The following is a 21,851-nucleotide window of genomic DNA, read 5'->3' as shown; positions in this document are numbered from 1 at the left end:
TATGAAGTGTTTACTGCCATGTGACATATGAAGTGTTTACCTTAATGTGACATATGAAGTGTTTACTCCCATGTGACATATGAAGTGTTTACTCCCATGTGACATATGAAGTGTTTACTCCCATGTGACATATGAAGTGTTTACTCCCATGTGACATATGAAGTGTTTACTCCCATGTGACATATGAAGTGTTTACTCCCATATGAAGTGTTTACTCCCATGTGACATATGAAGTGTTTACCTTAATGTGACATATGAAGTGTTTACTCCCATGTGACATATGAAGTGTTTACTCCCATGTGACATATGAAGTGTTTACTCCCATGTGACATATGAAGTGTTTACTCCCATGTGACATATGAAGTGTTTACTCCCATGTGACATATGAAGTGTTTACTCCCATGTAACATATGAAGTGTTTACTGCCATGTGACATATGAAGCTTGGGGCGCATGTTCTCAGTAGGAGTGGGAATGTTCCATGTGGAATAATAGGAGCCTATTAAATGACTTAGACTGGATCAGATGTGTGTAAGAGGAGATGCCATCCTGAACTAAAGCAGTATGTTGAGCTGTGCTGTGGGGCCTGGGATGATGACAAACACTTAACAACAGACAGGTCACTTTCTCTACGTCCCAAATAGCAACCTACAATATTCCCTTTGTAGTGCACTACTTTTGAACAGGGCCCATAGGACTTTGGTCAAAATGTAGCGCACTACTTTATATAGAGATTAGGGTACCACTTGGGAAGCATCCATAAGGTCTACTTGACTATGAGTGAGCGCTGACCCCCCCCTCCCCCCGCCCCCTCTCTCTTCCAGGTAACAGAGACCTCAGTGGGCGGGCGGTGCTGCAGGTGTGCACGCGGGGGAGGGTGTGGGCTGGGGAGAGCTGCACGGCCAAAGACCTCACCTGTCTCCTGGGTTACTACTATTCAACGCTCAGGTCAGTCAGTCAACCAGCCGCACTCAGGTATCATCTGCTGAATCCCCATCCAGGCTTTAGTTACTAGATGGTGTTCCTTTTAAGGGGGCAATCTGGGATTCTAACAATAACAAAGTAGTCACCCCAACACTTTTTGGTAAGCAGCTGAGAAATGGGTCTGGAGCCACTAGTATAGTACTGTAGTAATGTTTTAGTATAGTACTGTAGTAATGTTTTAGTATAGTACTGTAGTAATGTTATAGTATAGTACTGTAGTAATGGTTTAGCATAGTACAATAGTAATGTTCTAGTATTGTACTGTAGTAATATTATAGTATAGTACTGTAGTAATGTTATAGTATAGTACTGTAGTAATGTTTTAGTATAGTACTGTAGTAATGTTTTAGTATAGTACTGTAGTAATGTTATAGTATAGTACTGTAGTAATGGTTTAGCATAGTACAATAGTAATGTTCTAGTATTGTACTGTAGTAATATTATAGTATAGTACTGTAGTAATGTTATAGTATAGTACTGCAGCAATGTTACAGTATAGTACTGTAGTAATGTTATAGTATAGTACCGTAGTAATGTTATAGTATAGTACTGTAGTAATGTTACAGTATAGTACTGTAGTAATGTTATAGTATAGTACTATAGTAATGTTCTAGTATAGCGTAACCACTCTCATAATGGGGCTATATATATATATATTATTTAACCCTTATTTTACCAGGTCATTTGACTGAGAACACATTCTGATGTACAGCAACGACCTGTGGAATAGTTACAGGGGAGAGGAGAGATGATGAAAGGACTAACCAATTCAGAAGATCACCCTGATGGGTTTTGTTTCTGGTTTCAGGAGCGAGAGGCGTGACCTAGGCCTCACGGTGCTAGTGGACACCAGGAGACAGCAGCCCAGTCCTGCTCTGTTCTCGTCTCTGTCTGGACTGCAGGTGAGAGCTTTCTCATGACAATACTATTGTCCGCATCCCGAATGGCACCCTATTCTATCTACTGTGCAGTGCACTACTTTTGACCATAGGACCCATAGGGCTCTGGTCAAAAGTAGTGCACTATAATATAGGGATTAACATGCTATTTGGGATTCAATCATCTCTTCCTGAACTCCAGGTATGAGATTTCAACGGAAAATAACATCTCATCACAACCACGTCCCACATTAACTATCCTCAGGCGGCTTCTTTACGTCCTCTGATTCTTAACAATGTGTTCATGGTGTTAAGGAATGTTCTTTCACTGTCACTACACTCTAGTATTGTACTATAGTAATGTTACAGTATAGTACCGAAGTGATGTCATAGTATAGTACCGTAGTAATGTTTTAGTATAGTACTGTAGTAATGTTATAGTATAGTACCGTAGTAATGTTTTAGTATAGTACTGCAGTAATGTTACAGTATAGTACCGTAGTAATGTTTTAGCATAGTACCGCAGTAATGTTATAGTATAGCACCGTAGTAATGATATAGTATAGTAGCGCAGTAATGTTATAGTATAGTACCATAGTAATGTTATAGTATAGTACCGTAGTAATGTTATAGTATAGTACCATAGTAATGTTATAGTATAGTACCGTAGTAATGTTATAGTATATTACTGCAGTAATGTTATAGTATAGTACTGTAATAATGTTGTAGTATAGTACTGTAGTAATGTTATAGTATAGTACTGCAGTAATGTTATAGTATAGTACTGTAATAATGTTGTAGTATAGTACTGTAGTAATGTTATAGTATAGTACTGTAGTAATGTTATAGTATAGTACTATAGTAATGTTATAGTATAGTACCATATTAATGTTATAGTATAGTACCGTATTAATGTTATAGTATAGTACTATAGTAATGCTATAGTATAGTACTATAGTAATGCTATAGTATAGTACTGTAGTAATGTTGTAGTATAGTACTGTAGTAATGTTATAGTATAGTACTGTAGTAATGTTATAGTATAGTACTATAGTAATGTTATAGTATAGTACCATAGTAATGTTATAGTATAGTACTATATAAATGTTATAGTATAGTACTATAGTAATGCTATAGTATAGTAATATAGTAATGTTACAGTATAGTACTATAGTAATGTTATAGTATAGTACTATAGTAATGTTATAGTATAGTACTATAGTAATGTTTTAGTATAGCACTATAGTAATGTTATAGTATAGTACTATAGTAATGTTTTAGTATAGTACTGTAGTAATGTTATAGTATAGTACTGTAGTAATGTTATAGTATAGTACTATAGTAATGTTATAGTATAGTACTACAGTAATGTTATAGTATAGTACTATAGTAATGCTATAGTATAGTACTGTAGTAATGTTATAGTATAGTACCATAGTAATGTTATAATATAGTACTATATAAATGTTATAGTATAGTACCGTATTAATGTTATAGTATAGTACCATAGTAATGTTATAATATAGTACTATATAAATGTTATAGTATAGTACTATAGTAATGCTATAGTATAGTACTATAGTAATGCTATAGTATAGTACTGTAGTAATGTTGTAGTATAGTACTGTAGTAATGTTATAGTATAGTACTGTAGTAATGTTATAGTATAGTACTATAGTAATGTTATAGTATAGTACCATAGTAATGTTATAGTATAGTACTATATAAATGTTATAGTATAGTACTATAGTAATGCTATAGTATAGTAATATAGTAATGTTACAGTATAGTACTATAGTAATGTTATAGTATAGTACTATAGTAATGTTATAGTATAGTACTATAGTAATGTTTTAGTATAGCACTATAGTAATGTTATAGTATAGTACTATAGTAATGGTTTAGTATAGTACTGTAGTAATGTTATAGTATAGTACTGTAGTAATGTTATAGTATAGTACTATAGTAATGTTATAGTATAGTACTACAGTAATGTTATAGTATAGTACTATAGTAATGCTATAGTATAGTACTGTAGTAATGTTATAGTATAGTACTATAGTAATGTTATAGTATAGTACCGTATTAATGTTATAGTATAGTACTATAGTAATGCTATAGTATAGTACCGTATTAATGTTATAGTATAGTACCATAGTAATGTTATAATATAGTACTATATAAATGTTATAGTATAGTACTATAGTAATGCTATAGTATAGTACTATAGTAATGCTATAGTATAGTACTGTAGTAATGTTGTAGTATAGTACTGTAGTAATGTTATAGTATAGTACTATAGTAATGTTATAGTATAGTACCATAGTAATGTTATAGTATAGTACTATAGTAATGCTATAGTATAGTACTATAGTAATGTTACAGTATAGTACTATAGTAATGTTATAGTATAGTACTATAGTAATGTTATAGTATAGTACTATAGTAATGTTATAGTATAGTACCATAGTAATGTTATAGTATAGTACTATATAAATGTTATAGTATAGTACTATAGTAATGCTATAGTATAGTACTATAGTAATGTTACAGTATAGTACTATAGTAATGTTATAGTATAGTACTATAGTAATGTTATAGTATAGTACTATAGTAATGTTTTAGTATAGTACTGTAGTAATGTTATAGTATAGTACTGTAGTAATGTTATAGTATAGTACTATAGTAATGTTATAGTATAGTACTACAGTAATGTTATAGTATAGTACTATAGTAATGCTATAGTATAGTACTGTAGTAATGTTATAGTATAGTACTATAGTAATGTTATAGTATAGTACTATAGTAATGTTATAGTATAGTACTATATTAATGTTATAGTATAGTACTACAGTAATGTTATAGTATAGTACTATAGTAATGTTATAGTATAGTACTACAGTAATGTTATAGTATAGTACTATAGTAATGTTATAGTATAGTACTGTAGTTGGCACAGCACATATTTCTTCTTTACTATTGTTTTCCCGTCCCTTTCTTGGTCTGGAAAAGGTTGATTTCTGGAGAAGGTTGATTTCTGGAGAAGGTTGATTTCTGGGGAGGCACTTTGATTTCTGTGTAGTGACTTGGTCCATCACATTTCACATGCAGAAAGGCTGGGCTTCAGGGCTAGTGGGGAAGACCTGTTCTTACTTGTCTGTTAACACACACACAGACATGCACATACTCCTTTGCCAAAAAAGCACTTGTCAAATTTGCGGTTTTACATGTAAGAAAACTCCAATGTTTGTAAAAAAAAGTAAATGTAAACAAACACCTCAAAACATGGTTACAACTATTTGACATCATGGATGGTCAGTCCGTGCATCCATAGTCTATGGATTTGAGAGTGGTTGCATTTCTCCAGATCCATCCCTCAACTGTTTACTGTGGCGGTGAGAACACTGTTGGTGATTAAATGAAAGATGGCCGCTTTAAGCACCTTTCATAGAGTTATAGCGTTATTATGTGGTGCAGTCCTTCAGGTAGTGTTACTTTAGAAGCAAAACTTCTGAAGTTGAGAACAGAATTATTAGAATTCCAAACAAAAATAATGATGTTGAAAACAAAACTAAAACCCCAAGGTATTGATGGCAAAACTAAAACCCCAAGGTATTGATGGCAAAACTAAAACCCCAAGGTATTGATGGCAAAACTAAAACCCCAAGGTATTGATGGCAAAACTAAAACCCCAAGGTATTGATGGCAAAACTAAAACCCCAAGGTATTGATGGCAAAACTAAAACCCCAAGGTATTGATGGCAAAACTAAACCCCCAAGGTATTGATGGCAAAACTAAAACCCCAAGGTATTGATGGCAAAACTAAAACCACAAGGTATTGATGGCAAAACTAAAACCCCAAGGTATTGATGGCAAAACTAAAACCCCAAGGTATTGATGGCAAAACTAAAACCCCAAGGTATTGATGGCAAACTAAAACCCCAAGGTATTGATGGCAAAACTAAAACCCCAAGGTATTGATGGCAAACTAAAACCCCAAGGTATTGATGTTTAAACATGAGAGCAAATTAATTGTAAATTAAATCAAAACATTTTTGCAGTGAAATATTTGTTATGATAATGCAATTCAGTAAAACACCTCCCTCTTTCAATGCCATGTTCCCTCTGTTTTCTTATGTTACCCTGGCCTCTCCTTATGTTACCCTGGCCTCTCATTATGTTACCCTGGCCTCTCATTATGTTACCCTGGCCTCTCCTTATGTTACCCTGGCCTCTCATTATGTTAACCTGGCCTCTCCTTATGTTACCCTGGCCTCTCATTATGTTATCCTGGCCTCTCCTTATGTTACCCTGGCCTCTCATTATGTTATCCTGGCCTCTCATTATGTTACCCTGGCCTCTCATTATGTTATCCTGGCCTCTCCTTTTGTTACCCTGGCCTCTCCTTATGTTACCCTGGCCTCTCCTTATGTTACCCTGGCCTCTCCTTATGTTACCCTGGCCTCTCCTTATGTTACCCTGGCCTCTCATTATGTTACCCTGGCCTCTCATTATGTTACCCTGGCCTCTCCTTATGTTACCCTGGCCTCTCCTTATGTTAACCTGGCCTCTCATTATGTTACCCTGACCTCTCATTATGTTAACCTGGCCTCTCCTTATGTTATCCTGGCCTTTTGCTTTCTTTGCCTTGTCACCAGCTGCACGTTTTGTCCCATTCATTGTAGCAGTCCTGCTCTGTCCCTGGGTGTAGTTGGAAGTGGTGAAAAGTAATCCTGTGGAAAAGAGTTCAAACACATTTTTTTTCACGTGATTGGTTCACACGTGTGTTCTGAAAACCATTCGTTTTTTTCACAGGATTTGTAAAAATTTGATTTTTTTTTGTAAGGGCGCACATACACACACGCACGCACGCACACGCACGCACGCACGCACGCACGCACACACACACACACACACACACACACACACACACACACACACACACACACACACACCTACACACACAGTACACACGGGGATGGGTCCGCCAGCATCCAGCCTGCACACAACAGACACATGAAGGGTTATGATTTTATAATGATGATATCTTGTGGTGTTTTAGTTCATGTCGCGCCCCCCTCCCAATACTGTACATGTCCATTTGTGTTGCTTTCCCCCCAGGCTTTATTACCAAATGCACTTTCCTCCGTCCTGCTACTTGTGGACAAGGAGACAACTATCAAGCCTGAAAGAGACATTACTACTGTGCAGGTAAAGTATTAAATAATGACCCATGTGCTGTGATATTTGCATTGAGCGTTCTTGTCTAATTCAAGACTTGAAATCACATATCTTGGGAGTATTTCTTACATTCCCACGGCAACCAGAATCCTAACATTTTCCACACGCAGTGATAAACACATTGTAACATCAGGAAGGATACAGCATTATCACAGGCACCTCCTCGTCTATTCAGATACACCGAGGCTATTGTGTTGAGTCGTCGCTAGCAGCCTGTCAATGTCAGGTCCTTGACCTGAGTATGAGTCTAAGTGAGGTAGTATGTGTGTGTGCGTGTGTGTGTGCGTGTGTGTGTGTTTAGCGTGTAGCATGTCAGGTCATGGTGTGTTGTTGCGAGCTGGGGTATCTGTGCTATGTAGGTTTGCGTGAAGCTGCATGTCTGACTGTGGAAAATGTGATCATCTCTTCATCACCAGCCTACCTACCACACACACACACACACACACACACACACACACACACACACACACACACACACACACACACACACACACACACACACACACACACACACACACACACACACACACACACACACACACACACACACACACACACACACACACACACACACACATCTGTCCCACTGAAAACACCCACAACATTCATCACACAGACAGACACATCTAATGAGATCAGGGTTTAGGTCCAACGTTGAGTTCAATGATTATCTCTGGAATTCCTCCATAGGTTTCTACAGTAGAGTTCAACACATGTCTCTTCCTATTGAAACTACATGACATGTGGATAAAAGGATGTGATTGGTTAGTTGTCTTGATGAAACCTGCAACATAGTGATGTATATTACAGATCATTCTGTCTCTCATGATGATTTTTCTTAGTTAAATTTCTTTCCTTACATCATCAAGGTTACCTGTCATTTTATATTATATAGTAGATGGTCGCTTTTGGTTTGGTGGAAGTTATATTTGATATCTGTAGCAAGGTGTGATGTGAGAGCTTTAGTTTCCTTACTGGAAAAGCAGTGAAGATAATTGATATTGGAATAGGAATTTTTTGTTTAATTCATGAGCCGACTGGAATTGACTCCAACCCTGCTACTCACAGGCCTCACCCTGGTGGGGAGTTACAGTGAGTGTGTGTCCTTCTGTCCCCATGCAGACGGAGCTCCTGACGTCCCTGAAGGCTCTGTTGAAGCACATAGACTCCAGTCAGCTCACTAGAGACCTGGACGGAACATTCCCCTACGACCACGATCACTGGGTCGCCTTCAGACAGGTAGGAATCACATCACCACGGTTACAGTTGTCTCAAATGGCACCCTATTAGTTATGTAGTGCACTGCGTTTGACCAGGGCCCACAGGTCTCTGGTCAAAAGTAGTGCACTTTATACAACGGGTGGGTCTAATCCTGGATGCTGATTGGTTAAAACCGCATTCCAGCCAGTGTCTATTCCACAAGTTACCACTGGCTAAATCTATGAAGTTAAAATGCCTACTCTGTTCCATCTGACTGCTCAATCCACTGTCTCATCTACCCTGACAGGTCATTTATAAAGTTGATCTCCACTATAAAAAGCATCTAGACATCATCTACCATTTCTTTTAGACTAATATTTAGTTTTCAACAACAGAGATGTATATAAACCTTTCTGTCTGTCTGTCTCTCTGACATTTGCAACATTATTTCAATATTCAAATTCGATCTCCAGCTGTCCCATAGTCGGGACGAGACAGACTAACACTAACACCACGCGCCAATATATCCTCCATTCACCGGCTTCAAGGGCATTATCACTTAAATGGTTTGGTATTCCCTGATCTCAACACTGTCTCTCTCTCTCTCTTGCTCTCTTTCGCTCTCTCTGCCCTCTCTCATTCTCTCTCTCTTTTATATTCTCTCTTGCTCTCTCTCTCTCTCTCTCTCTCTCTCTCTCTCTCTCTCTCTCTCTCTCTCTCATTCTCTCTCTCTCGCTCTCTGCTCTCTCTCATTCTCTCTCTCTCTTTCTCTCTCTTGCTCTCTCTCTCATTCTCTCTCTCTCGCTCTCTTCATCCCTTCTGTTAGAAAATTGAGCCGTTTGCCAGCAGTTGCAGCGTGGCTCTCTCCTCCCTCCAATCTTCTATCTCTACGTTGAGCAGCACCAGCAACCTGGACAGCACCAAGGTGTGTGTGTGTGTGTGTGTGTGTGTGTGTGTGTGTGTGTGTGTGTGTGTGTGTGTGTGTGTGTGTGTGTGTGTGTGTGTGTGTGTGTGTGTGTGTGTGTGTGTGTGTGTGTGTGTGTGTGTGTGTGTGTGTGTGTGTGTGTGTAACACCGTGGTGTGTGTGTGTGTCTGGTTCAGGAGGTATCTGAGGTGCTGGAGCAGCAGAGGTCTCTGATGAAGTGTGTGTTGGAGGACACCCGTCTGAACAGACTGAGGCTGGAGGGAGGAACAGTCCTGGCCCGGATCAGGAAGGACGAGGCCTGTGAGAATGACAACTACAGGTACTGCTGGGAGAGGGTCTGCATAACCAGAACTTACTATTGGATCAGATGTAGTGCACTATATAGCGAAGAGTGTGCCAAATGTAGTGCACTATATAGGGAAGAGTGTGCCAAATGTAGTGCACTATACAGGGAAGAGTGTGCCAAATGTAGTGCACTATATAGGGAAGAGTGTGCCAAATGTAGTGCACTATACAGGGAAGAGTGTGCCAAATGTAGTGCACTATATAGGGAAGAGTGTGCCAAATGTAGTGCACTATATAGGGAAGAGTGTGCCAAATGTAGTGCACTATATAGGAAAGAGTGTGCCAAATGTAGTGCACTATATAGGGAAGATTGTGCCAAATGTAGTGCACTATATAGGGAAGAGTGTGCCAAATGTAGTGCACTATATAGGAAAGAGTGTGCCAAATGTAGTGCACTATATACATTTACATTTACATTTAAGTAATTTAGCAGACGCTCTTATCCAGAGCGACTTACAAATATAGGGAAGAGTGTGCCAAATGTAGTGCACTATATAGGAAAGAGTGTGCCAAATGTAGTGCACTATATAGGGAAGAGTGTGCCAAATGTAGTGCACTATATAGGGAAGAGTGTGCCAAATGTAGTGCACTATATGGGAAAAGTGTGCCAAATGTAGTGCACTATATAGGGAAGAGTGTGCCAAATGTAGTGCACTATATAGGGAAGAGTGTGCCAAATGTAGTGCACTATATAGGGAAGAGTGTGCCAAATGTAGTGCACTATATAGGGAAGAGTGTGCCAAATGTAGTGCACTATATAGGGAAGAGTGTGCCAAATGTAGTGCACTATATAGGGAAGAGTGTGCCAAATGTAGTGCACTATATAGGGAAGAGTGTGCCAAATGTAGTGCACTATATAGGGAAGAGTGTGCCATTTGAGACACATCAGAGTTCTATCCAAAGATCAGACTGTTGGCCGTATTAAACCTCTGTAGAGATCATGTATAACTCCTTTATGGACCATTCAGACAGTGGTGCGTAACGCTCAACACAAACATACATAGTTATGGTCACTGATGATAAATCTATTACCCATCACCACCTGTAACGGTTGTCTTTAGGTGAAATAGAGGCGGCCCAAAACGCAGCGTGGTGGTTATTCATGTTCTTTAATAAAGACACTAGACATGAATAAACTAACAAAAACAATAAACGTGGAAAACCTAAAACATCCCAATCTGGTGCAAAACACAGAGACAGGAACAATCACCCACAAACACACAGTGAAACCAAAAACATCCCAATCTGGTGCAAAACACAGAGACAGGAACAATCACCCACCAACACACAGTGAAACCTAAAACATCCCTATCTGGTGCAAAACACAGAGACAGGAACAATCCACAAACACACAGTGAAACCTAAAACATCCCAATCTGGTGCAAAACACAGAGACAGGAACAATCACCCACCAACACACAGTGAAACCTAAAACATCCCTATCTGGTGCAAAACACAGAGACAGGAACAATCACCCACCAACACACAGTGAAACCTAAAACATCCCTATCTGGTGCAAAACACAGAGACAGGAACAATCACCCACAAACACACAGTGAAACCTAAAACATCCCAATCTGGTGCAAAACACAGAGACAGGAACAATCACCCACAAACACACAGTGAAACCTAAAACATCCCTATCTGGTGCAAAACACAGAGACAGGAACAATCACCCACCAACACACAGTGAAACCTAAAACATCCCAATCTGGTGCAAAACACAGAGACAGGAACAATCACCCACAAACACACAGTGAAACCTAAAACATCCCTATCTGGTGCAAAACACAGAGACAGGAACAATCACCCACAAACACACAGTGAGGCTACCTAAATATGGTTCCCAATCAGAGACAATGACTAACACCTGCCTCTGATTGAGAACCATATCAGGCCAGACATAGAAATAGACAAACAAGACATCCAACATAGAATGCCCACTCAGATCACACCCTGACCAACCAAAACATAGAAACATACAAAGCAAACTATGGTCAGGGTGTGACACCACCATTCGTTGTCAACCTACTGTTGTCCTTGCTGTCCATCCAGGGATGCAGTGGACATGGTGAATGTCCTTTATAACCAGGTGGATGAGGAGGTCCATAAACTGGTGATCCTCTCCAACAAGTCCCTGAAACAGCTGGAGAGTCTGCTGGAGGTCCGCAGGTTTGAGGAACAGACAGAGCAGGTGGGATTTTCACTTCAGTCAGACTGATGGCTTGTCTTTGGGCATTTCATTCTGTCGTTGTGATTGTGCTTCCATACAGACTGATGGCTTGTCTTTGGGCATTTCATTATGTCCTTGTGATTTCACTTCAGTCAGACTGATGGCTTGTCTTTGGGCACTTCATTCTGTCGTTGTGATTGTGCTTCCATACAGCACGTTGAAGTCCTTTCTAACTTGATCTACTAATGTCTAATAAGCTGCTAGTAATCTGATAGTGTGAGCTACAGTGGCCCTGATTGTAAAGTATTGGATGTTAGCGTATTATACAAAAGCCTTACATCCCATCTCCTTCCGTCTCTCCCTCCAGGTCAAAGTATGGTTCAGTGTGGAAGGAGAGAAGCACCTCACTGCCCTGGACTCTCTTCCTCTCTCTCTGGCTGCGGTCAAAGACGTGAGGCAGAGTTTGGAACAGTTCTTTGAGGAGTCAGTAGTAAGTTTAAACATTGGACATTTCTTCCTGACTTGTTGTTTTCTGATTTGAAAACTGCTTCTAAGACTCTTATAAACTCCATTTCCCATGATCCTCTCCTCTCTGTCCACGTACAGCAGCAGCAGAAGCAGGGTTTACTGCTGGTCAGGCAGTCAGGGGAGTCTCTGCCCAGCTCGGCCTTGCTGGACTTCAAACAACACCTGGGATCCATCCTGGGCAGAGTGGAGAGGAGGAAGAACCAGCTAGACATCCTCACCAACCTCTACGACTTCTACGCCTCGGTAAAGACAGACCCAGGATCATTTCCCATTCGTCATTTATTTATCAAGCAAGAGAGATTGAGGGAAAAGGATGTGATGAGGTGTCTTGGGCTGCATCCCAAATGGCGCTATGAATCCTGGTCCAATAGGGAATAGGGAGCCACTTATGACACAGAATACAGTAAGGGGTGATCCTCCTTACTATGCTGCTGTGTTTGAACCTTGACCTATTGATAGATACAATAGATACAGATTTTATACATTATATCAATCATATACACTGAGTGTACCAAACATTAAGGACACCTTCCTAATATTGAGTTGCATCCCCCTTTTGCCCTCAGAACAGCCTCAATTCGTCAGGACATGGACTCTACATGGCGTCGAAAGCGTTCCACAGGGATGCTGGCCCATGTTGACTCCAATGCTTCCCACAGTGGTGGCAAGTTGGCTGGATGTCCTTTGGTTGGTGGACTCTCCTTGATACACACAGGAACTGCTGAGCATGAAAACCCCAGCAGTGTTAGAGTTCATGACGTAAACCGGGGGGCCTGACACCTACTACCACGTCCCATTCAAAGGCACTTATACATATGTTGTCTTGCCCATTCACACTCTGAAAGGAACACATACACAATCCATGTCTCAGTTGTCTCAAGGCTTAGAAATCATACTTTAACCCGTCTCCTCCCCTTCATCTCCACTGATTGAAGTGGATTTAACAAAGTGACATCAATAAGGGATCATATCTTTCACCTGGATTCACCTGGTCAGTCTGTGTCATTGAAAGAGCAGGTGTTCCTAATGTTTTGTCCACTCAGTGTCTGTTCTGATTCTATGTCTACGTACAATCCGTCCTGTCCTGCAGGCTAACCAGTGGATGGAGCACTGCCAGGACTACCTCCGGCAGCTGAACCTGGAGAGCAGTGGTGTGAGCCTCCCTCCTGCAGTACTTGAGATCCTCCAGGACTATCAGATGGAGGCCTCCACGTTCTCCCTGGACAACTTCAGCTCCCTCAATGATATGGTCCTGTCCTTGGACAGGTATACCGCCTGCTGTAAGATAGGCTGGGGAAGGGTAGGGTGGGGTAGGGTAGGAAAGAGTAGGATGGGGTAGGGTAGGAAAGAGTAGGATGGGGTAGGGTAGGAAAGAGTAGGGTGGAGTAGGATAGGAAAGAGTAGGATGGGGTAGGTTAAGGTGGGGTAGGGTTGGGTAGAATAGGAAAGAGTAGATTAGGATAGGGTAGGGCAGGAAAGAGCAGGATGGGATAGGAAAGAGTAAGATGGGGTAGGATAGGGTGGGATAGGGTATGATAGGAAAGAGTAAGATGGGGTAGGATAGGGTATGATAGGAAAGAGTAGATTAGGATAGGGTTGGATAAGCTAGAAAAGAGTAGTACAGAATAGGAAAGAGTAGGATAGGGTAGCATAGGAAAGAGTAGAATAGGGTAGGATAGGCAAGTGTAGGATAGGGTAGGAAAGAGTAGCATAGGAAAGAGTAGTATAGGGTAAGATAGGAAAGAGTAGGGTAGGATAGGAAAGAGTAGTATAGGGTAGGGTAAAATAGGGTAAGGTAGGATGGGGTAGGATGGGAAAGAGTAGTATAGGGTAGGATAGGAAAGTGTTGGATAGGGTAGGGTAGGATGGGGTAGGATAGGAACAAGTAGAATAGGGTAGGATATTATTATTATTATTATGTCATAGTTATTATTATTATTATTATTATTATTATGCCATAGTTATTATTATTATTATGTCATAGTTATTATTATTATGTCATAGTTATTATTATTATTATTATGTCATAGTTATTATTATTATTATTATGTCATAGTTGTTATTATTATTATGTCATAGTTATTATTATTATTATGTCATAGTTATTATTATTAGACTGTAGTTGCCATATTATTATTATTATGTCATAGTTATTATTATTATTATGTCATAGTTATTATTATTAGACTGTAGTTGCCATATTATTATTAGACTGTAGTTGCCATATTATTATTATTATGTCATAGTTATTATTATTAGACTGTAGTTGCCATATTATTATTATTAGACTGTAGTTGCCATATTATTATTAGACTGTAGTTGCCATATTATTATTAGACTGTAGTTGCCATATTATTATTATTATTATGTCATAGTTATTATTATTAGACTGTAGAGTCAATCACCACCTTCCGGAGACACCTGAAACCCCACCTCTTTAAGGAATACTTAGGATAGGATAAAGTAATCCTTCTCACCCCCCCTTCCCCCCTTAAAATATTTAGATGCACTATTGTAAAGTGGCTGTTCCACTGGATGTCATAAGGTGAATGCACCAATTTGTAAGTCGCTCTGGATAAGAGCGTCTGCTAAATGACTTAAATGTAAAATGTAAATGTAAATGTAGTTGCCATATTATTATTATTATGTCATAGTTATTATTATTAGACTGTAGTTGCCATATTATTATTAGACTGTAGTTGCCATATTATTATTATTATGTCATAGTTATTATTATTAGACTGTAGTTGCCATATTATTATTAGACTGTAGTTGCCATATTATTATTAGACTGTAGTTGCCATATTATTATTAGACTGTAGTTGCCATATTATTATTATTATGTCATAGTTATTATTATTAGACTGTAGTTGCCATATTATTATTATTAGACTGTAGTTGCCATATTATTATTAGACTGTAGTTGCCATATTATTATTATTAGACTGTAGTTGCCATATTATTATTAGACTGTAGTTGCCATATTATTATTAGACTGTAGTTGCCATATTATTATTAGACTGTAGTTGCCATATTATTATTAGACTGTAGTTATGCCATATTATTATTAGACTGTAGTTGCCATATTATTATTAGACTGTAGTTGCCATATTATTATTAGACTTAGTTGCCATATTATTATTATTACTGTAGTTGCCATATTATTATTAGACTGTAGTTGCCATATTATTATTAGACTGTAGTTGCCATATTATTATTAGACTGTAGTTGCCATATTATTATTAGACTGTAGTTGCCATATTATTATTAGACTGTAGTTGCCATATTATTATTAGACTGTAGTTGCCATATTATTATTAGACTGTAGTTGCCATATTATTATTAGACTGTAGTTGCCATATTATTATTAGACTGTAGTTGCCATATTATTATTAGACTGTAGTTGCCATATTATTATTAGACTGTAGTTGCCATATTATTATTAGACTGTAGTTGCCATATTATTATTAGACTGTAGTTGCCATATTATTATTATTATGTCATAGTTATTATTATTAGACTGTAGTTGCCATATTATTATTATTATTATGTCATAGTTATTATTATTAGACTGTAGTTGCCATATTATTATTATTAGACTGTAGTTGCCATATTATTATTAGACTGTAGTTGCCATATTATTATTAGACTGTAGTTGCCATATTATTATTAGACTGTAGTTGCCATATTATTATTAGACTGTAGTTGCCTTATTATTATTATTATGTCATAGTTATTATTAGACTGTAGTTGCCATATTATTATTAGACTGTAGTTGCCATATTATTATTAGACTGTAGTTGCCATATTATTATTAGACTGTAGTTGCCATATTATTTTTAGACTGTAGTTGCCATATTATTATTAGACTGTAGTTGCCATATTATTTTTAGACTGTAGTTGCCATATTATTATTAGACTGTAGTTGCCATATTATTATTATTATTATTAGACTGTAGTTGCCATATTATTATTATTATTATTAGACTGTAGTTGCCATATTATTATTATTATTATTAGACTGTAGTTGCCATATTATTATTAGACTGTAGTTGCCATATTATTATTAGACTGTAGTTGCCATATTATTATTATTATTATTAGACTGTAGTTGCCATATTATTATTAGACTGTAGTTGCCATATTATTATTATTATTAGACTGTAGTTGCCATATTATTATTAGACTGTAGTTGCCATATTATTATTAGACTGTAGTTGCCATATTATTATTAGACTGTAGTTGCCATATTATTATTATTATTAGACTGTAGTTGCCATATTATTATTAGACTGTAGTTGCCATATTATTATTAGACTGTAGTTGCCATATTATTATTAGACTGTAGTTGCCATATTATTATTAGACTGTAGTTGCCATATTTTTACATTTACATTTGTATTTGCCATATTATTATTAGACTGTACAAATATTATTTTTAGACTGTAGTTGCCATATTATTTTTAGACTGTAGTTGCCATATTATTATTAGACTGTAGTTGCCATATTATTTTTAGACTGTAGTTGCCATATTATTATTAGACTGTAGTTGCCATATTATTTTTAGACTGTAGTTGCCATATTATTATTAGACTGTAGTTGCCATATTATTATTATTATTATTAGACTGTAGTTGCCATATTATTATTATTATTAGACTGTAGTTGCCATATTATTATTAGACTGTAGTTGCCATATTATTATTAGACTGTAGTTGCCATATTATTATTAGACTGTAGTTGCCATATTATTATTAGACTGTAGTTGCCATATTATTATTAGACTGTAGTTGCCATATTATTATTAGACTGTAGTTGCCATATTATTATTAGACTGTAGTTGCCATATTATTATTAGACTGTTATTATTATTAGACTGTAGTTGCCATATTATTATTAGACTGTAGTTGCCATATTATTATTAGACTGTAGTTGCCATATTATTATTAGACTGTAGTTGCCATATTATTATTAGACTGTAGTTGCCATATTATTATTAGACTGTAGTTGCCATATTATTATTAGACTGTAGTTGCCATATTATTATTAGACTGTAGTTGCCATATTATTATTAGACTGTAGTTGCCATATTATTATTAGACTGTAGTTGCCATATTATTATTAGACTGTAGTTGCCATATTATTATTAGACTGTAGTTGCCATATTATTATTAGACTGTAGTTGCCATATTATTATTATTATGTCATAGTTATTATTATTAGACTGTAGTTGCCATATTATTATTGCTACTAAGTATTACTTGTTTGTTGTTTTTATTTCAAATAATAAATAAGTCATTTAGGGGCTTTTTTCACTTTGGGGTGCAGTTTCCCCAAAGTACAGATCTAGGATTAGCTTCCCCTCTCCCAATCCTAACCTTCATCATTAGTAGGGGAAATGAAAAACTTACCCCAGATGAGTGTCTTGGGGCAACTTCACACTACACCCGTGTTTTCCACTGACCTTGTCTCTCTCCCTCTGGCCAGCCCCCGGCAGACCCATCAGTGGAACGTCCTGTGGACCAAGTGTCAACAGACCAAGAACCAGCTGGAGAAAACCCTGGCCCAGGCCACAGCAGCAGTTACTGCAGCCTCTGACTCTGCAGCTTCTGACTCTGCAGCTTCTCACTCTGCAGTCTCTAACTCTGCAGCTTCTGACTCTGCAGCTTCTGACTCTGCAGCCTCTAACTCTGCAGCCTCTAACTCTGCAGCTTCTGACTCTGCAGCCTCTAACTCTGCAGCTTCTGACTCTGCAGCCTCTAACTCTGCAGCCTCTAACTCTGCAGCCTCTGACTCTGCAGCTTCTGACTCTGCAGCCTCTGACTCTGCAGCCTCTAACTCTGCAGCCTCTGACTCTGCAGCCAGAAATCTAACCAAAGACCCTTCAGAGACTGCAGACAGACAGGGGGACTGCAATCACACAGAGCAGCACGGGGCTGTTGGAGGGGATCGTGTTTTACCTGAGTTGCCCTCTCTAGGGTCAAGGATCATAGTGTCGTCGCTGGAATTTGAGGAAGAAACCAAGCCTCACTCCACAGGGCACTTCTCCTCCAGCAACAACAAGAGCCCCTCTTCCTGCTCCTTCACCTCCTCCTCCCTATTCCCCTTCCCCCCCGCCCCAGAGGGAGACCCCCTCCTCCTCAACCTGCGGCAGAGCCCCTCTCTGTTCGACGACACGGACAGCGACTGCACCATCGACTCCATGGGGGCCGTCTCCTGCCACTCGGAGCCTGTCTATTCGTCCTCTGGGACGCCACTCCACCAGCACCGCCAGCACCGCAAACAGCCGCTCAAGAAGATCATGAAGAAGACGCTGGGCTATGAGCTGCCGGCGGCGCAGGACGGCGGCCACGTTGACACCAGCCACCTGCATGGCTACACGGGGGTGTACATCAAGGGGCTGGAGGTGACCAACAACGTGTTGGTGGAGAAGAAGCTGCAGAGGCCTGATGTGGTGAGCCCGGCGCTGGGACGCAGCCGCAGCATGTCCTCCCCCACCAGACACCCAGAGGGAGATGGAAAGAAGCATAGCAGGTGAGGGGAAGGGGAAAGGGGTAGACCTAGTCAGTTGTACAACTAAATGCATTCACCTGAAATGTGTCTTCCTCATTTAACCCCTCTGACTCAGAGAGGTGCAGGTGGGGGCCTGACTTAATCAACGTCCACATCTTCGGCGCCCGGGGAACAGTGGGTTGACTGCCTTGCAAAGGGGCAAATCGACAAGATTTTTACCTTGTCAAATCAGGGATTCAATCCAGCAACCTTTCGGTTACTGGCCCTACCAGCCAGGCTACAGGACACACTGTCAGCTGAATTAACAAAATAATATTGTCTGTGTCCCAAATGGCACCCTATTCCCTATATAGTGCACTACTTTAGAACATGGCCCTATTCCCTATATAGTGCACTACTTTAGACCAGGGCCCTATTCCCTATATAGTGCACTACTTTAGACCAGGGCCCTATTCCCTATATAGTGCACTACTTCAGACCAGGCCCCTATTCCTTCCTAGCAACATGAATGAAAAATCGTGCCATTTTGGTCAGAAAAACTTTCATTCATTGAATGATAGGATCTCTGTCTCTTCCCTCCTCAACAGTAAATGATAGGATCTCTGTCTCTTCCTTCCTCAACAGTAAATGATAGGATCTCTGTCTCTTCCCTCCTCAACAGTAAATGATAGGATCTCTGTCTCTTCCCTCCTCAACAGTAAATGATAGGATCTCTGTCTCTTCCCTCCTCAACAGTAAATGATAGGATCTCTGTCTCTTCCCTCCTCAACAGTAAATGATAGGATCTCTGTCTCTTCCCTCCTCAACAGTAAATGATAGGATCTCTGTCTCTTCCCTCCTCAACAGTAAATGATAGGATCTCTGTCTCTTCCCTCCTCAACAGTAAATGATAGGATCTCTGTCTCTTCCCTCCTCAACAGTAAATGATAGGATCTCTGTCTCTTCCCTCCTCAACAGTAAATGATAGGATCTCTGTCTCTTCCCTCCTCAACAGTAAATGATAGGATCTCTGTCTCTTCCCTCCTAAATCAGTAAATGATAGGATCTCTGTCTCTTCCCTCCTCAACAGTAAATGATAGGATCTCTGTCTCTTCCCTCCTCAACAGTAAATGATAGGATCTCTGTCTCTTCCCTCCTAAATCAGTAAATGATAGGATCTCTGTCTCTTCCCTCCTCAACAGTAAATGATAGGATCTCTGTCTCTTCCCTCCTAAATCAGTAAATGATAGGATCTCTGTCTCTTCCCTCCTCAACAGTAAATGATAGGATCTCTGTCTCTTACTTCCTCAACAGTAAATGATAGGATCTCTGTCTCTTCCCTCCTCAACAGTAAATGATAGGATCTCTGTCTCTTCCCTCCTCAACAGTAAATGATAGGATCTCTGTCTCTTCCCTCCTAAATCAGTAAATGATAGGATCTCTGTCTCTTCCCTCCTCAACAGTAAAGTGCAGCACATCATGGCTGAGATGATCTCCACAGAGAGGGAGTATGTGCGTTCCCTCATCTACGTCATCGAGCACTACTTCCCAGAGATGGAGCGTCTGGACCTGCCTCAGGACCTCTGGGGGAAACGCAGCATTATCTTTGGCAACATGGAGAAACTGTGTAACTTCCACTGCCAGTACTTCCTGAAAGAGCTGGAGGCCTCCGCCCACTCTCCCCTGTCCATCAGCAGCTGCTTCCTCAGACACGTGAGTCATGGTGACAGACAGACGGACGGACGGACGGACGGGCGGGCGGGCGGGCGGGCAGGCAGGCAGGCAGGCAGGCGGAGGGGGAGAGGGAGAGAGAGAGGCAGGCAGGGAGAGGGAGAGAGAGAGAGGCAGGCAGGGAGAGGGAGAGAGAGAGAGGCAGGCAGGGAGAGGGAGAGGGAGAGGGAGGAGAGAGAGAGAGAGAGAGAGGCAGGCAGGCAGGGAGAGGGAGAGAGAGAGGCAGGCAGGGAGAGGAGAGAGAGAGAGAGAGAGAGAGAGAGAGAGAGAGAGAGAGAGAGAGAGAGAGAGAGAGAGAGAGAGAGAGAGAGAGAGAGAGAGAGGCAGACACTCTCCCCTGCCTATCAGCAGCTTCTTCCTCAGACACATGAGTCTTAAGATGAGTGCACAACTTTTTTTTTACCAGGATCACAGACATCAACATGAGGGTAATGTTTTGTACTGCTAGGCACTGTTGGAGCCAGAGCAGAAAACTAGCTTTAAAACAGCAACATTTCTCTACACCCCATGGCAAACTGTGAGCAACTGGGTCCCCTCATGATGATCAGATATGTTGTGGTTCCCACCCCCATCAAAGTTGCTCATCCCTGTCCTGTCCTAGACAGACTTTAGTCTGTAGCCTCAGGCTAGAAACAGGCTGCTGGAAACACAATACAAGACAATACACTAGAGAGACCCAATGACCTCCTCTCTCTGACAGGCTGGTTGATATTCAGGTCCCTCAATCAGCTCAGTCAGACCAGATACATTCCATATCGTTTATTATGACACAATTAAAGACGTACATTAAAGAAATGAAAAATGTGTTCCGAACTACTGCAAATGAATCGGAGGTGCACCTCTCTCCATATATTTTAAACAAGTGTAATTTGATTAAATGTTAGTTTGAAAAGATTGAACAATTGTAATGTTTCAGTCTATGAAGCCCTTCATCAGATCTCTGTCAGATCTCTGGTCCAGGTCCTGTAGGGAAGTCAGTGGTATGGAAACATAACAAGAGGAGGGGAGGGGGAGAGGGGGAGAGAGAGAGAGAGAGAGAGAGAGAGAGAGAGAGAGAGAGAGAGAGAGAGAGAGAGAGAGAGAGAGAGAGAGAGAGAGAGAGAGAGAGAGAGAGAGAGAGAGAGAGAGAGAGAGAGAGAGAGAGAGAGAGAGAGAGAGAGAGAGAGAGAGAGAGAGAGAGAGAGAGAGAGAGAGAGAGAGAGAGAGAGAGAGAGAGAGAGAGAGAGAGAGAGAGAGAGAGAGAGAGAGAGAGAGAGAGAGGGAGGGAGGGAGTCACAGTGCCCTGGGGCTGGGAACTGACACACTAAAACCCAGTGACCTAGTTCTAGCAGAGTGATCTACATATTGAACTGTCT

The 21,851-nt window shown here is 39.9% G+C and overlaps 1 protein-coding gene across 2 annotated transcripts in view; it reads left to right on the top strand.

Moving 5' to 3' along the window:
• Nucleotides 1-21,851, top strand: part of zgc:158766 (uncharacterized protein LOC100009641 homolog) — a 78,564-nt gene that overhangs the window by 40,709 nt on the left and 16,004 nt on the right. Inside the window, exons 5-16 of one of the 2 annotated variants that reach the window (XM_046337038.1) lie at nt 824-947; nt 1,792-1,885; nt 6,984-7,073; nt 8,226-8,342; nt 9,130-9,228; nt 9,405-9,547; nt 11,629-11,767; nt 12,114-12,236; nt 12,356-12,517; nt 13,365-13,540; nt 17,761-18,807; nt 20,229-20,478. In XM_046337038.1, coding sequence (XP_046192994.1) covers nt 824-947; nt 1,792-1,885; nt 6,984-7,073; nt 8,226-8,342; nt 9,130-9,228; nt 9,405-9,547; nt 11,629-11,767; nt 12,114-12,236; nt 12,356-12,517; nt 13,365-13,540; nt 17,761-18,807; nt 20,229-20,478 — 2,564 coding nt within the window. Of the gene's footprint in view, nt 1-823; nt 948-1,791; nt 1,886-6,983; nt 7,074-8,225; nt 8,343-9,129; nt 9,229-9,404; nt 9,548-11,628; nt 11,768-12,113; nt 12,237-12,352; nt 12,518-13,364; nt 13,541-17,760; nt 18,808-20,228; nt 20,479-21,851 lie in introns of both variants that reach the window. The other variant, XM_046337037.1, reaches the window with a different exon arrangement.

This window comes from Oncorhynchus gorbuscha, unplaced genomic scaffold (assembly GCF_021184085.1).
Source record: "Oncorhynchus gorbuscha isolate QuinsamMale2020 ecotype Even-year unplaced genomic scaffold, OgorEven_v1.0 Un_scaffold_1249, whole genome shotgun sequence".
Taxonomy (NCBI): domain Eukaryota; kingdom Metazoa; phylum Chordata; class Actinopteri; order Salmoniformes; family Salmonidae; genus Oncorhynchus; species Oncorhynchus gorbuscha.
The sequence above is the reverse complement of the archived record's forward strand: the minus strand, read 5'-3'. Positions and strand labels throughout refer to the sequence as shown.